Below are 18,059 nucleotides of genomic sequence, written 5' to 3'. Positions count from 1 at the left end.
GAAAGGAAAGCTTGCTGCTGGAAACAGTTACATGGAAAATCTAACGGAAACACTAATCACACAGCAGGATTTTAGAGAAAATTATTTTTTCTATTCTTTACCTGCTGGAAGCTGGAAATTATAACATCTCTGTATAATTCTATAGCTGACTCAGTAGCTTTACAGTAAAAAAAGTCTTTTAGTATTGAATTCTACAGGTTCTGACAGCCATTCCTTTAAGGTCATTTTGTCTTCATATCTAAATTCAACCAGATATTTCTGTAGTGGGTGCCAGTGGTAAATCAGTATGCAAGGCGACTGAAATGATGATCTGGGTTTTTTCTGCTGCCGCCAATTACAAAGCGTGCTCCCTTCCTTTTGGCAGCTGTGTGACGGGCTATGTCGGGGAGCGGTGCCAGTTCAGCGATCTGGAGTGGTGGGAGCAGCAGCATGCCGAACGGGTGAAGATACGGAATATCACCATCGCCGTGTGTGTAGCAGTGCTGGTCCTCCTGCTTCTGCTGGGGTTCCTAGCTGCCTACTGCCACAGGTAGTGCTTCCAAACATGCGCTGCGAACGTATGGCACAGGGACCAAGGCGTTGCTCACTTTCAGAGAGGGCTTATAGCGAAGAATGTGAGCTGTTCCTCACCTTGTGGAAATTGCTTTATTATCCTTGCTACTCTTGCTCTTCAGTAATTGCATCTACGAACAATTCAGAAAGTTCTGGCAGTACTCACATCGGTGTTAATGAGTGATATGTGTTGGGGGGAAGAATAGATCTTATTAGGTTTGAAGAAGAGCTATAATTTGTATTGACGAGAGAGTTCAGGAGCATGCTATTTGCTTCTTCCTTGGTTTTCCTTAAAAGTTCTAGATGTCTAAAACTGTCACATTAGGGTTTGGCTCTTCTTTGCTAGCTATCCCATTAGTTTGCTTTTGCTTCCCTTTCAGTGTGGAATGGCACCTGAAAGCTTCCTTACCATTGAGAAAAGCAGCGTACTAACCTTCCAACAGCAAACCTCCACAGTGACCTCCAGCAACGAATGTGAAAGAAGTTTTCCTGGCAGTAGGAAGAGTAAAATCAGGGATGGGAGCCTAAGGCACATCTGTTGTAAAAATACTGCCTGGCATTTTCCATGGCTGTAATGGATTGTGCAGGTCTGGGATTCTTCTCATGGCAAAAAGAATGCCTACAGTCACTATTTAAGAACCCAGTCTGATGTGAAATTAAATGTCATCGATGTCTCTTGGACTGGAAAGTATTCAGCATTTAATAAGTTAGAGTCTTTTGGCCATGACCTTGGCAGATAACTGTTCTCACAGGCTCTTGTCTAAATGCATAGTTATATCTAAAAGCAAACAAACAAAAAGCCAGACAGCAGCAAATCAAAAGTCTCCTGCTGCATGTTGACCTGTACTCTGTGTGCAGAGGGTTTGTTTGTGGTTTAGGTTAATTTTAAAATTAGACTTTCCTAGGCATAAAAAGTTAAGCTACAGAAGAAGTTAACCATGGAAGCTAATATTTTTCATTCTTATTTAACGGTTCCTAGCATATTTAGTCCATAAAAGTAGTGAAGCAGCCACATTTCTTATTTTCTATTAACTAATGGTAGAAGTCCAGAATTAAAGCTAAGCACAGCCTGACTTGTTCTCATGACCTGGGATTCAGAAGCTAATCAGTGGAATGATACATACAGAATAGACAAATTGTGACATTCTTGTATTTCCCATAATGTCACATAAGCTATCATGAAAAAATAGCCAGAATATGGCTGGGTTTAAGGTGTGAAGATATTCAACCTCTTCCCTTCCTCTCTCTCCTGTCATTTCTCCCTGATTTACCTTTCTTGCCAAATGCTTTTGATCAATAGAACTATTTACCTCAACAACAAGTTTTCAATTACATGCTTGATTGAATTTGTACCGCAGCTATTACTGGCATAACTAGATCAAAATGAAACCACTGACCTAAAATCCCTATTTAACTGGAGTTTGGAAACCAGTATTTGGGTTGAAATTGCTATACTGCTTTTTCATGTAATCTGCTGTATTTTGAAATGTACCAGCTATGTCTGTAGTAGTCTGTTCCTTCCTCTGTAAAATGGAGACGCCTATATCCTTTTAATTAGAGCAAATGAAGATGGAGATCTACACCTGCCAATCTGAAAAATGTGTGAACTGTAGGCCAAGAATACCAAAGTATTGTGTTGGTTTGTTCAAGGGCTGTAGTCTGCTGAAGAGCATTGTGTTATTAATGTTAGGTTTATGTAGTCCAACTGTACAGTATGCCAAATTTCCTATCTTCCTTGGGGAGGAAAGAAAAAACTCTTTCCCACCTACAAAAAAATCTAAAGCACAGCTTTAACACCTCGAATCCCTCCACCACAGTTGGCCAAGGCTGTGCAAAAATCAGCAGTAGGACTGGGATTAGGATTGAGAAATTTTTGGCCTCTTGCCCATGCTCAGTCAACTAGGTCTCACTGCCTCGTCTGCCTGTGCGGAGTCACACGCAAAGACCCCTGTGCCCACCGAGTCCATCTGGCATCTGTTACTCTGCATGCTGTAAAGTAAGATGTAGAATTTGTGACCCTTTTGAGCAGGGTGTCCCGCTGAGGACCATGCCTGCGTCTGAGTGGGGTCTGTGCAATGGGTTTGTAACTTGAATTTTGAGTAACTTCAGTTTTGTCAGCGCTATGAGCTGCAGTGCAGAATGGGCACATCCAGGTGACAAAACATGAACAGCGGCCTTGCCACAGTGTCAGGAAAAGTCAAAATGGACTAATTTACCTTATTTCTCAGCATTCTGCTCTGTGGATATACCCTCAGATCTGACACCTATTTGATTTTGTATTAGCAGTCCTAGTCTTATCCTCTAATGAAGACATTTTTTTTATATATTATTTTTTATTTTTGTAATGGTTGAATACACAGGAACATGTTATAGAGAATCTGGGGAGAAAATCCATGGTGGAGACAGGTCTGTCTTGTTTCTAGCAAAAAGCAAATTTTATTTACATCCAATTTTCATGAATGGAGCAATGTATAATTATGGTAGATGTATTTTCCCAGTTAGTATATGAATGCAATGTAAATAGAAAAGGAAAATTCCTGTTTTCTTTGGCACATGTCTATTAAATTTCATTTTAAAATAGATCAAGTAAAAGGATGTTACGACTTGAGAATTCCAGAATTTGAAGAGTGTAATATTAATTTCATTAGCTGATGTCTAGGAAGAGAAAAAACATTTATGTAAAGTCAGTAAAGATGTACTAATTTGTATCTCCAGCAGTGTCAATGAACTCTTTTTCTTATGACCGTGTTTTCTATGTGGGGGCTTATATGGGCCTTTAATACTGACTCATTGGTGGTTGCTGTTTAACTGCAAAAATAACAGATTTTGAATTTATGGAACTAGCCACTTAGAGCTGATTTTCTTGTATTCTTTTCCAACTCCAGGTTGTACTCTTGGCTTTTTTGTCCTCTTGAGCTAATTCTGTTAGTCATGCTTTTTCCTGGAAATACCTTAGTTCCAAGCTTTTTGAGGCTTTCAGTCTGTTTATTTCATAGTAATTTTGGAAACGGTTGTTTTTCCTAAATTATTCAGGTGAATACAGAAGCAACTTTAATAACTGTAAGTATAAATGGTGTATGAAAACATGGTCAGATTTTTATTTCTCAGCTTCACCCACAAACACTGTTTCTAGTGTTGGCTGAAACCTAAATCTTGGTAAGAGGAATGAATGTATTATAAATAGAATAACATAAGGAAATGGAAGGGGGTAGTTAAAATTATGAGGCCTATTGGTTTTTTTCTAATGAATTACCCTTCACAGATGACACATTAGAACAAACATTTGTTCACTCCTTACTGAATTTTTCGGACAAGCTGTTTTAACCACAGTGCAGTAATTGACAGCAATGCGCCCTTTCAAACCAATGAAAGAAAACAAAATATACGTCCCTTAGCTAAATGCCTATAGAATAATGTGTGAAAGGAAGTAGCATCTGTTCCTCCCAAAGAAAACTAATTTGTTTAATCTTTTGTTCTGTTGCAGAAGTCAAAACTTGTATAAGAAGAATCTCTATGCAGAAGCGATAAGGGATGACAGCAGCCACACTGACGAGAACGTGACACCTACTAGCAACAAATCTCAGGTAACTATATTGACGTGGAGTGGGGAGAGAAACAGGAAGGATCAAAGTGTGTTAGGGATCCACTTGAGATTATCCATCAAATAATTCACATCTTAAACATATTAAATAACTGCTAGAGTCATCAAGTGCTTTGCTGTGAACCCTAGTTCATCTTACCTCATTGTTATCCCTCAAAGTTCACAGCTGCCGGGATGTATTGCAACCATTAGCCTGTGTTATTGTTAGCTTTGAACACAACAGTTGGGGAACTGTGTTCTAAATTAAGGAAATGGCAATGTGATGACATGGCATATCACAGAGTTATTTTCACAGGAAAGTATGCCCTCCATAAGAAAGGCTTCTTGGAAGCCAAGTATTCTGTGTGCTACATGAGATGTTGAACTTTATTTTGGGGTTTGATGAAATTAAATGTCTTTGTATTAGAGGCTGCTGCCCTGTAGAGAAAAACCAGGATGTTATCGAGAATTTGGGAGGGAATATGAAATACCAGTTCTACACTGGTGTAGGTAGAAATGCCATCATGATCTGGTTGTACTAGCCTGTTTCTGTTGTCATTTTTAGACTTGTATCAGAGAATTGGACTCCATAGGATCTGATCTAAAGACCTGATTCTCACTGACATTAAAATGACATTACACTGTTGGGTGATTGCAATTGAAACTTGAAGTTGGCAAAAGTGATATAAATGGCATCTGTGGATACTTTTGTGCACAGTCCGAGACTCCTTTCTCAGAATGGCATGACTAAGCCTGAGAGCTAAGCAGCACACGCTTCAAAACAAGCACAGTTATGCCAGTGGAAAAGACTACTGGAAGAGTTTGTACTTGTATGGCATTGGTGATAAACTCTAGCAAAGCACCTACCTTTATAATGGGGTAACTGCACATGTACTTTTCTAGTGCAGGTATTACTGCAAAATTTTCAAGCCTTTCGCACCCAACTGTAGCTGGAAAGTTGCAAGAACTGTCTGCATAGTATTCAGGGTCACAAAAGAATTTGACTTTAAGTGGCCTGAAGTTTGACTTTGCTCCAAATCTTTGAGTCCAGAAAGAGATGAGTTTGTTCTACTTGAGAATCTCTTTGAGGGATCGAATATCATGGAATATTTATAGTGCAAATCCAAGGATTTTTAATCAGCCTGAAGAAGGCCTCACAAATGGTTTAGATTGAGTATCTGGCAGGATTTGTGAGTGGGTAGCCACTGAAATGTGCTATCAAACATATGTTAGGAGTACCGAATTCGCTTAACCCTGCTTACGACATACTGTTCCTTAGCTGGTCAACTGCATACTCTTGTGGACCTTTTATTACCAGCACTTTGTTCCTCCAGCTACTGGACAGCAAATGTGCTGAATCACGGCAATGCCATCATTTGTTCACAGCAGACACAAACCCCACAGCTTGCAAAATATCTGAGGCTGGGAAAATCAGAAACATTTGTTGAGACTGAGAACAGCTCGTTGCCTGGGAGCAGTGCTCTAGGAGGCCTGCAGCTCATCAGCTCTGTCCCCACCTGCTGTTGTCCCCACAGTTAATGCTAGTGGTCAATGACATTTTTGCTGAATATAGGAGTAATTAGACAGCTAAGCAATGGACTGAATCAACAAAAATAAATCCAACCTACTCATCTATTACACATTCATGTTAAATTTCGCCGTGCATTCTTGCACTGGGAGACATCAAAAAAGTTGAAGTAATTTATTGCAAATGGCTTGTTGCATGCTGGAAGTCACTGACCCTTTGCTAATTATTGCTGCTTACACAGCATACACACATAATTACTGTTAATGGATTCCTGTGGTTTCATGCATGTGATAATCTCTGTGCTGATGTAGCCATTGAAGGTTAAATTCAGTGGGGCTTCATGCATGCCTGCATTCAGGTGTAGAATTGCCAAAAAGCAGGAGGAAGATGTCCATTTCTACTGTTCACTTAAAGTGGGTCATTGAGGAGCTTTATGTAAAAAAAGAGACTATACTACAATGGAGACAGAAAGCTCTATAGCTCCTCAACTCTTAAGATACTGACATAGGTTTTTGGGGACCACTGATTACACAACATTAATAACACTAATGAAGGACTTTGTCTGGAGACTGGATGATGTGTATGCAGTAAATGTAAAGAGCTCATGAAACTCACACCTTTTGTAGCCCGCAGTGCTACTGCTCATTTATAAGGCTGGGAAGAGGGAGTGCAAAGACTTTCCTTTTCTTGCCAACCTAGCTAATGTAGAAGACAATTAGCTTTTTTTGCTATCACACCTATCAAATGCTAGATATCATGATGCTGCAAGTGTATCTATAAATTGTCCAAATGTCATTCATTTTCCCTTCTGTTCTACCAGGTGAGGCTATGTTTAGCTAAGGACATGCCTGGGTATTTTTTCACATTCTTATTAAGAGGTCTATAAGCCAGGCTAGATTTGTTCTAGGGATATGTAAGCCTTGGTAAACTTCTGCACATGCCTGGATTTTGATGCTGTTCTGAGACTTTTCATCCAGCAAGTGTTCTGCTTTGTGCAGGCAAATATATTTTGCAGAACTGTATGTAGCTGAATCTCCTCCTGGGGGGTCTGTCACATGTGGGTTAGCAGCTGTAAGTCTGCAGATTTTATGTAAATTAACTGATGCCTAAATAGTCACACCTGCTACATCTGTGATCTATCCACATAAATCCACCAATTATCCACCTGGACCAATGAATCTGTCAGGCCTCCTGTTGGAATATCTTATTTACAGACTTCTTCCTTTCTTCCCTGTCTCTACTCTTTAAACATTCGCCCCTTGACTGAATTTCCCTCTGCACCATTTCAACACTGTTTCATGTACCCCTGGTTTTTCTTTTGCCCCCTGGTCTCTTCAGCACGTTCCCCCAGAGGGTCCCATCTTCTGCTTCCAAGGTGTCACTTCCACTGTCATCATGGAATGATGGAACCGCACCCCTTGAGTGGTGCTGAGAGCCAGAAAATGGAGGCTTGCTTCCTTCCCTGTGTCTGATAGGGTTTCCTGCTGTCTGTTTGTGGGTCTTTTCAACATTTTAAAAGTGGCCCTCAGTATTATGGAGGGGGTTGATTTTCATGAACTTTTGTTCTTGCATCTGGAAAGGGCTGATCTGCAAGGCAGGAGAACGGGCAGTTTTTTACTAGACTGGGACTGCACACTTTTCAAAGAAAGGTGGGGCTGTCATCAGCTCAAATGTTTAATTACCTGCAGGGGAAGGGTCATCCCAGAAGCCAGGATGACCTTTTCCCCCCCTGCTGTGGTTGGACTGCGGCCTTTCTAGTTTGCCTCTTGGGTTTCAGAAAATCAGTTCATTTTTATATTAATTTGGGCTCTGTATGTTTTGTGCATATTGTATCTATTTGCAGTTTGTGGTTGTTAAGGAGTGTAACAGTTCTCTGGAGACTAAAGTGGTTGATCTAATTGAGTGTGAGACAGCAGATCCTCATCCTGCCTGTCCTTCAGAATACGGTGAGTAGGATTTCCTTCCTTATTAGATCTCTCCTCACCATGGTACCAGCAGGAGCAGTGGCTGATAAAGGAGACAGGGAAATCAAAATTGTATTTCTGGCCTGTTTAAAGCTGCTGTGCACAACAGAAGCCATGCTTGTATTGCTGTGAAGAGACCGTTCAGTCCTTCGCTTTGCAGATTGTTCATAAGAAATTGCACTACAATGGTGCTTTTACACTCAGAAGCCAGATGCTTCTTGTGATAGTAATAATATCATGTTTTTGCATTTACGTAGAACTTCACAGATTTGTTTCATAGCAAATGAAGTTATGCCCATTATACTGGTGGGGAATGTATATGCATGGAACGATACACTTTAACAGTCCTCATCCATTCAGGCAGGATTACTGAAATGGTGTAAGGAGGCCAGGTCTTCCCAGTGTATTGCCCTCCCAGCGCTGTGCTGGTGTTGGTAGCTGGAAAGGTGGTGATAACACACCAGTGCTCTGGCCACTGCTGAGCAGCACTGGCAGCATCAAGGCTGGCTCTCCAACATTCCCCTCGCCTCTCCAGTAGGGTGGGGGTGGGCAAGATCTTGGGAGGGGACACAGCCAGGACAGCTGACCCAAACTGACCAAAGGGACATTCCGTACCGTATGATGTCTGCTCAGATGTAAAAGCGAAGGGAAAGGAAGAGGAAGGGGGGGGGAACATTTATTATTTATGGTGCTTGTCTTCTGGAGCAACTGCTACACATACCAAAGCCCTGCTTCCTGGGAAGTGGCTGAACATTGCCTGCTGATGGGAAGTTGAGAAAAACATCTTTTGTTTTCCTTTGCTTCCACATGGGCGGCTTTTGCTATTGTGTCATTAAACTGCCTTTATCTTGACCCACAAGTGGGTTTTTTTCCATCTTGGTCCCCACCCCATCCTGCACTGTCATTTTGCTGAAGAGGGGAGTGTTATAGCGGTTTGGTGGGCATCTAGCATCCAACCAAGGTCAACCCACTGCACCCAGAAAACTTTTGCCTTGTGGCAGCAACTGCAGTTCTGCTTTTTGTATTAAACAAGGTGTTTGACTGCTTGGGGCATGTTTGGTGCTTAAACAAAGGTGAGATGAATGAAGGAGATGTGCTTCTCCTTCCTGGTGCAAGGGCAGCAGGCAGCACAGAAGCACACAACAGGCTTCCATGGCCCCCAGGTTACCAGCTGGACCCCTCCAAGTTTGAAGAAATGCTGCCTTATAGATGGCAACTGAACCTCCTAATTGCTCAGACAGTGAGAACTGATAGAGAAAGACTGGTATCCTTAACCATTTGTCTTATTTATCATATATAGCTCCTAACTACAGAAGTTACTAGAGGACCCAGTTTGCATCAGTCATTTAGAAATATGCAAAGAGAAATAATTTGAGGATACTTGAATGGGCAGGCATCTTGCAAGATTTTCAAAATTGCCCATCCTGTCCTTAGATGCGTGTTGGGAAGTCACTTTATTCATCAGTAGAAAATATGCCTCACATTTACTTGGTTGGACTAATTTTGTGAGCATGTGTACAACTGTATTGTCCAGCAAAGGAAGCCTGATGTTTCCCATTAGGAGGCTCTGTTTTCATTTATAGTTTTAACAGATGTAGCTATTGGAACAGAAGTTTCCCATGACAGGTGTCTAGGGTTTTTGTAGTTTAAAATCTTAGCAAAAGTAGTTCAACCATTTTAGACAAGATTGGTAAATAGTCTTGTACCATGCCAGTGAATAATTCTAAGATCTTTTTACTGTGGAGCAGAGGCTTTAATTTTGCCAGGCCTTTAATTTTGCCCAGTCTTCCTGTCAAGGGCATGCTTTTTCTTGTTCATATGTATTAAAACAGAAAACCATTAAATTTTTCTAGGACAAGTAATTACTTAAAATCTGAAGGAAGTTCTTGACTTTGCCTGCTTCTCTAGTTCTTTTGACGGGAACTGTTTTTGTAATCTTCCAAACTCGATTCTGTGCTCTCCTGTAGCTGCCATTAGCTTTCATTCAGCTTAGTTGCTGTGAAGCTTCTCAAATGGCTATCAGTAATACATATCTGTTTTCTCCAGTGGAAGAACAGCCTATAACATACAACAAAGCAGCAGAGACTTTGGCAGAAGAGGAGAAAGAACAAGGCTGTCAACAACAGGTTCCTGTTGGTGAGAAATCGCATCAGCCCATGGGAACAGTGAAGGGCCCTCCCCAGGCTCCCTGGAGCATCTGCCCCAAGCCCCTGCTGGAAAGGGAGCCCTGTGAGCTCACCCCAGCCAGCCTGCTGATGCAGCCAGACTAGAAGCAGCCTGGGTTTGAGTGGGAAAAGGAGGAAGGAGGAAGTCAGTAGAGAATGGGAACTCATGAAACACTGAAGCAACCCTCATTTTTCCATTAAAATCTTCTTTAGAACACCCCCCCCCCCCCCCCCCCCAATCAAAACAGAACAGAGAAGTCCTTCCCTGTCACCTCTGCTTGGAGGAATTACTGTGAGCAATCTATTAGTACTCTGTAAGTATCACTTTAAGGGTCACTGCTGCTAACTTCATTAATTGCCTGCTAAAAGGACACCGAGGGGAAAACAGACGAGTGGGTGACTTGTCAGAGAGAGTTATTTTCTAATGGAGTTCGTTGCTAGTGGTCTTTACACATACACCAAGTCTAGGAACTGCCTGGAAAATGCGCCACAAGGACAACTTCAGAGCAACTGGAATGGAAGATGATGCAGGAAAGTTAGTTAAAAATTAATCTTTTTATTAAAATATTTTCATGGACATTTCAAGCCTCTCCCTAGCACTCCTGTCAGGCCAGTGTAACTTCTTAGACTCCACTAGAATTATTCTTGTATCTGCTTCTGTCAGTAAGCACTGAATGAGCTCTTGCATTTCTCGGGTTTGGTGGACTGGGGAGTTGTTTGTGAGCATATGGCATTAATAATGGTCACATCTATGAAGTGAGAGTAACATTTGAGAGGAAAGGTGATGCTTCCATTAAATTTTCCAGTCTACGCTGGTCCTTCAGAGCATTACAGAATTGTTTCTGGATTGAGGTAGTGGGGCTGAGTCTGCTTGCAGCCCTGTGGGGAAGCATGTGCTGGAGCTGTGCTTGCCCCACACAAGTGTGTCTGGCAGCAAACCCTGGTTCGTTATATAGGACTTAATGTGGGAAAAGAAGTCCAGCCAGTTGCTGCTCCAAAAGAACAGAGGAGTGGGACAACGAAACAAAAAAACTCCTCAGTTTTGACTGACTTCCACATAACTGATTTGTGCTGCTTGATAAAATCCATGGGAACAATTGGAAAACAACACCGGTTTTCCTCATGTCTGGCTTTCTAACAGCTACAGTTCCCTTCCAGTTATTTACTAAGAACTAACTCACTTATTTATCTCTGGTATATACAGCATTGTAGCTTACTTGTTTATCATATCAAGTGATTCTCACCAGTGGTCTTGACTTCCTAAGGTCATTTTCACAACTTCCAGAAGGTATCTGGAAATCAGCTACATTAGTAACAATTTTTCCTTGTAGGGGATCTCTCAGTCCTGTGTCATTGAAGCCTGCTACTGTAACGGTCAGGCACCTTCTTTAAATATCACTACAGTGTCCACCACTAGTGATCCTTGTAATTCATTAGCTGGATTATAGTGGCAAAAGTTGTTTGTTTACCATCCTGCTTTTTGGTTTTTTAGAAAGTTATAGGATGTTGCAATTTGCTTACAGGCTCTGTAGGCCAATGATGGGAAAAGAGTATTGAAAGGCTCTTACCTCTTTTCCAAAACTTGAGTAACTTTTTGGAGTCAGTTCTGATTTATGTTGATGTAAACAGTAAGAGCATTGAGCCCAAGATGTCTGAATTACAAAAATTGTAATGCTTTGTTGTGTAGAGAGTTGTCACTCATTTGTTTATCTTCTAAAGTGATTTTTGCTGGTGGTTTTGAATTGTGGAGTCTGTTTTCTAATCACATCAGTTCTGAATTGAGAATAAACTTGTACAATAGGCATTTCCAGAGATTAGTTAAAACTAGTAGCAATGAAGACACATTCTCTTGTGTGAATGATAGCATGGGTACTTCCATGGAAAGAGTAATAGCTGAGGAGAGTTGGCACACTAAACCGTATTCAGGCGAGGGCAACCACTGGCTTGAACCAACTGTATTTGGTAGATTTTACTTTAAGTTCAGTATAGTTTAATTTCATTAACATTATTAAAAGCATTTAGTTTGGATTCCCTGGTCTTTCACAGTTCATTACTGATCTGATGTATTTTGATGGGAAGAAAGTCCAGGTAAAAAGGTCGCGATTCAATAAAGCATTTTATTTCCATGAGAGCTAGACAGTAAAATGACTTTGATCCCTGCACTTTGATTATCTCTAGTTAAATATGTTTGTGTGCTGAAAATAAAAGTGTTGTGTTGACTGACAGTCAAGCTTCCCCAATCAAACAAAGATTTGTAACTTTGAACATTGTCTAAACCGAGGTGTTTCAGACTCCTTACAAATTAGTTTCATATTCTACCCTATGTTTTGTTTACTTTGCTTTCCTTCAGTCTGAGGAGCTAATCTTAAATTTTATAGCATTCTTTACAGAATAAGATAGGAAAATCAAGCTGATACATTTTTGTAATTAGGGTGTTTTGAGTTTTAAATGTTTCCTAAACTCGGCTGTAAACAAAATAATCTTTAGTGTAAAATCTTGAAATGGTGTTCCAACACAAATATAATATATTTGGTTTATTTGTATGTTTATAAAGCTATTGATTTGTAAAATAAAATAAAAAAAGATCCCTTGTATTCCTTTTGTTTTAAAAGATTGCAAAAATATGGTTTCAGTTAACCCATGTCATGTTTCTTGATAGCTCCATTTGTTTCATATAGCCACAGTGTGCTAATGTGTCGGTGCAGCACATGCAGATATCATGGGGGGTTTGTTCACTCCTAGAAAATCTGCACTAATGAGGATTATCTTCTGCAGCTCACAGGTAGATGCCAGCTTGAATATGGTAAGTTTTATTTATTTTTTTCAGTTTTACATTCCCATAAACCAGTAAAAGCCATGCACTCCTTTTTCTGCACATTTTAATGACTGTTATGAATGTTGCTATTTGTTTGTCTAGAACTATTATCCATGGCTTCACAATATTTTTTTCAGACTGATTTCCAAGATGTTATTCTCAGACTTTACTGGTCTGTAGATCAGTTGAATTGAAATGGTTATATTGTGGATATTCCTCATTTTTTTTGGCTAAAATTTGTTCAGGTATGCAAAAAAAAATCCCCCAAATTTAAAATTATTAGACTTTCTGGGTAAGTAGCTGACTTAGTATTGATCTCAAGTCCTACTGGTATACTCTGACTCTTAAAAATGAAATTAATGTGTTACATTAAACTGTAAAAGAAGAAATTAGCAAGATGGGGGTAAAGCTTGGCAAATCAGAAGTGAGAAAACTACTAGGCAATTCTAAAGAGCAAGGGAGAAAATTAGTTTATTTAGTTTAATAAAACCTGACTTTCTTGAAATGGACATTTCAATTCTCTAAAGCCATATTTTCATCATAAACAAGTGGGGAATGATTCATGCTTATTCATAATGGACATAGGCAGTGTGATGGTTCTGTGTCGTAGGAATGCATGACACATCTCATTTTGAGTCCCTTTTGCAGTCCTTTGCAGCTTTGCAGAGGTTTAACTGTTCAGACAAAAAGTTATCCATTGCCGTAATCTCTTTCGGGATGAAAATATTTTTTTAAAAAATCTAGGGAAAAAGTAAAAAAAATATTCAGAATGGTATTAAGAGAAACCTCTGCCTTGTTAACATATATTGTGGTTTTGTCTTACTGGGAGTAATTTTATCTCATGTTATTTCAGGGTGATGCCGACACTGTTCCTTCAGTCTTCAAGACACACTTGGTGTTATTACTTTACTCCCTGATAACTTGCCATCTTTATCTCTGTGCATGTGAAAAGGAAAGATGTTAGTGGCATTAGAAGCCTCCCCCAGAGCCCCAGGAATGCACCCCCAAACGCAATCTGCAAGGGTGATAGCCTAAGTTGGCTCACGTTCCTCTGATCTTTTATTGAGACTGCTGTTTAGTGCCAGTTTTGATGTGGACCAGGAACAGTCAACTTTGTGAAGACTATTCATCATGGGATTAATCTACAGGCACCCCTCAGTACTGAGGTGGACTAGGTTCAGACCAGTGAAAAGCCTTAGTCCCTTCTAACCAGCCTTATTTGATATCCTGCAATTTCAAGGCTTTGGAACTCGAGTTTTGAGGCAACCGCTGCAATAATCGGCTAGAAAGATGCAGAAGCCCTTTTGCATTGGGACCCTGGCCACTATCATGTCTTCCTTCTCAAGCCCAGGTGTTACAACCAAAATGTCTTCTCCCTGCCTAGTTTTTGGAGGGGATGATTCTAACACTTTTGTTCTATTAGGCGCAAGCAGGAGCTAAACCAAAGTCTAGAAGGAATTTCTACACTTCATAGATCAAGACCCTGTAGCCTGGCAGCTGCCTTTTTTTCCAGGTAAGAAGTTAGGCTATGTTTCCAAAATTAATTTTAAGAACATTGGTGTCCTAGACCCACCTTTGTGCTCGCACTCACTGCTGCATGACATCGTTACCTATCCAAGCATCCAGCTTTATACCACATGCCTTCCTGGAGCTTCGGTTCATGGACAGTTTTGTCCACCTTACCCCTGATCTGGCCCTGTCAGTCTGACCCTCACTGTACACTCATTACAGCTTGTGGGATCCTGCCTGCCAGCCAGGTTTGAGTCCATGTAGCTGTATTGGCCATTCCCACATGGCCTTTATCCAAACCAGTTTGGAATGGTTTTGAAAGTAAGTCAAAGACAACATGTAGGATAATTTCTCACTTTTATGTGAGCAGTTAGTGGAAACAGAGCAGCTGGAGTTCTGGTCCATTAATAATCCCCTAGGTGTTAATATGATGCAAAAAATGAAAAGAATACTTAATAGTTGATATAAGAATTAGGTACTCATGCCCACATAAAAAAAAGAGATTTATTATTAAAAAAAACCCCACAAAACCTGTTTAATAGCTTCTTAGTCTCATGATCCAGCAATTTTTGTGCAGCTCTGGGCTTTTTATTGATTAAAGCCAACAAGTTTTATGTGCCATATTCAGTCTACGGAACAGTGTACACATTTTAATGGACATGATTGTTAATACTAATTGCACAAAACAATACATTTGAGTTTGATGTAACTACTTGAGAGAATGCACAGTTGATATTTCATTAGTCTATTAATAGTAATTCGTCATAATGCAAGAGTAGTGAAAGTGTGCAATATATAAATTTATCCTTTTCTCACCCAAGAAAGAAATAGAAATATTTAGACTAAGATTTTAATGGCCACTTTGCTGTTCAATTCTTGTCTGCACAAATTCAGTTCTGTGCAGCCTTTGTGCAGTGTGTGCGCCTGCAAATAGTGGGTTTAGAAGAAGAAACATCTTAAACAGCTCTTGAAAGGTAACCATTTAAAAAAGAAAAAAGAAAAAGAAAAAGGAAATCAGTAAACTAAATACAGCCAGATGCTAAACATCTCACTGGAGACCAAAATCAGTAATAATTATGGGACATTCAAGGATCCCTACAGTATTTGTATGAAATAATAATAGATTTCAAACTTATTTCCACTGACCTTAGTGTTCCTCATTAAAGGTTTTAGCAGAGACCTGGATACAGTCACATTCAAGTGAGGTGTTTGGAATTAAAATACAGATAAAAGGAAAAAGGTTAATCCAGGTCAAGGGAACAGACCAAAACTGGGATTGCATAAGATTATAGTATCTTTTCTCATTTCTCCAATGGTCAAGAGCAGTTAGTCTTAAGTAACACTCTTCTCTGCAAAAACTCCTGAATGAAAGCCTAAACATGGTATTAACTGTCCATTCTTTGGCTTTGTCACTATGCTTAATCACTATACAATGATTTCTGACCTCTAAGAGGTGGGGGTTTTTGCCTAAATGCAGAAATGTGCTAAACACCACCTCCAGGAGACTGAGATATTTGATGAGGCACTCCCTACTGCTTATTTATACATTGTAATTGTAACAGTTCTCTTCTCCTTTCTCATACCTAATTATCTCTATTAAGTACATCAAAACACACTATGAGCCCATTTTCATAATAGCAAGTGAGCCATGGCCCCAGAAATGGCCACTGCCAAATGTCGAGGCAGTGGGATCTGGATCTGATTTACCTTGTGGCTGGATGTAATAATAAACCCAAAGTCTTCATCCATCCAGTGGTTCCCTACTCTTCTGCATCCCGTATGACATTCCCTCATAATGTGCATTCAGAGCTTTGTGGCTGAGGATGCTGCTACGTTAGAGAGTGGTAGTGAGCAACCAGGAGCTCTTGGTTCTGCTCCTCGCTCCACTGCTCGTGCGGTGGTGTCAGGCAAATAACTCAGCAGGTCCTTGCAAGCTTCCTCCCCACTTGAAAAAAAAAGGAATGGAAAGAAAGAGAGAGAGAGAACACAAGAATTATTACCTATATTCTAATAGCTCTTAGTGTGGTGTGTTTTTTGATCTTTGAAAGAAATTCCCACAGAAATGCTATCCTTATAAATAAAGCTAACATTAACATTGGCAGACTTGGAATCAAGCTGATTGAGATCTAAGTTTCCTGCTGCTTCAGAGACAGATTAAGGCTCATTTGAAGTGGATGCACCTTTAGCACAGTTGTTACCATTGTCTTGTTTTACACCAAATCTGAATCAAATCCCATTTTCACATTACTATATGCAAAGACTGGGTTCTGTACACCTTAACTTACTCAATATTTTATTTTTGTGTGATGTTAAATGATCTTTTTTGGTAAAACTCAGCCCTTTGTCTCGAGCTAAGTTCACCATAGAGTTCAACTTCAATCCTAAAACAGTTAAATTGTGCTAACTTTTTGTGTAGAGGTGAATTCACCCTTTGTTTATATGTGTAATGATAAGCAGATCCAGATCTAAGATTTTAGAAATGCATTACAGAACAAAAGTACTGAATCTTTGTATCAGGAGGCTTCAATAAGCAAAGCACAGGTATGTTTGCCTCGGTGTATATTTTAGGATGAAGGGCGATTTAGAAGCATTCGAATATACCAGTGCGAGGTCTTCTGATCTACAATAACACAAGGCATGCAGTGTGAATTCTGGTTCAAGAGTCTTTTCAATTAAAGATTTCAACCAATCCTGTAGTGTGTAAGCTGGGGTGTGAGAATGTACTGTATACCACCCAGCTTGCTATAAGCGAAGGAGGGAAGGGTGGCTGGGTTCTTTAAACAGTTAGACCTAACAAATGACTCGTTTTGAAGTCTTAGGAAAGAATGTGTGCTAGAGAGCACTAATACTGGCAAACAACAGAAGAGAAACGGATATGGCCAAAAGTTGGCAGATCTTCTCTTGGAATGTAAAGGGGGTTGGGGGGTGGGGGGGGCAGGGGGCAGGAAGAAGCCAAGAATAAAAAGGCTAGGTGTTATTCTTTCCACATGTGTTTATAGAAAAGGGATAGATTTCACATTTCACCTTTTTCCAGTTTAATGTGTATTTTCTCTTCTGGTTTGATTTTTGCTGCTTTTTTTTCTCCATCCATTGTTCTATTACAGGTCATTCAATGCTACGTTTAGATGGCTCTTTAACCTAGGTAGTATCCCTCTGCTTCCCATTTGTGAAATCAATGGGTCATATTTAGCACACTACGAAGCATTTGCATTTATCCTGCATGCTGTGCATAGATAACAAGCATCCACAGTCTGCTTCTGTAAAAACATAACAGCCAAACAAATGCCCAGAAGGATAGGAAACATCTTGCATGACAACGGCTGGCAGGTTTCAAATCTCATCATTATAAAAATAAGAATGAAATAGGGAGTTCATTTATTTTGCAAATGGTCTAGAAAAGGGAGAGGGGATGAAGAAACAGTGGTTAAAGGCAATGGTTCATCAGAACAGGCCTTCCTGAAGACAAATATAGATCATCTCTCATATGACAGAAATTAATGTAAACTCTATTTTATAGACCTCTCCTATTATTTCCACATGTGAAACTACCATTTCTAGTGCAATGTTTTGAGGTTCTTTCGTATGCTTCTTTATGTGGTTTTGTCTTTATATCAGCACAGAGTGAATTGGTTTAAGGATGTAATAGAACACATTATGTTGTTATATTAACGCACAATGCATATATCCAAGAAATATGACAAAGCTGAGGAGTTTCAGAGGAGTTAAGTATTCAGAGGAGTTAAGCTCTTCCCAAGGGTCCAGTCTTGCCCCAGCCTGTGGGTGAATGCGGTCTGTGCAGCCACTGTTGGGTGCAGGCCAGTAGCTCTGGGCAGGGCCATGGTGCAGCCATGCTGCAGCCTCTGTTCATGCTGGACTGTGCTTTACACACGTGCCCACTGATGCACTCAAGCTAATAGAGAATGTAGATCAAATCTGTACACCTTTT

General features: G+C 40.1%; 1 protein-coding gene across 1 annotated transcript in view; it reads left to right on the top strand.

The window, feature by feature from the left end:
* The window catches only part of EGF (epidermal growth factor), a 60,827-nt gene extending 50,823 nt beyond the window's left edge, over window positions 1-10,004 (top strand). The window contains exons 22-25 of the mRNA XM_040597661.1: window positions 365-529; window positions 4,037-4,136; window positions 7,504-7,606; window positions 9,671-10,004. Coding sequence (XP_040453595.1) covers window positions 365-529; window positions 4,037-4,136; window positions 7,504-7,606; window positions 9,671-9,894 — 592 coding nt within the window. The 3' untranslated portion in view covers window positions 9,895-10,004. The remainder of the gene's footprint in view (window positions 1-364; window positions 530-4,036; window positions 4,137-7,503; window positions 7,607-9,670) is intronic.
* Window positions 10,005-18,059: the final 8,055 nt, after the last annotated feature.

Source organism: Falco naumanni, chromosome 1 (assembly GCF_017639655.2).
Source record: "Falco naumanni isolate bFalNau1 chromosome 1, bFalNau1.pat, whole genome shotgun sequence".
In the NCBI taxonomy this organism is placed as follows: Eukaryota; Metazoa; Chordata; class Aves; order Falconiformes; family Falconidae; genus Falco; species Falco naumanni.
This window is presented reverse-complemented; position numbering and strand designations above follow the sequence as displayed.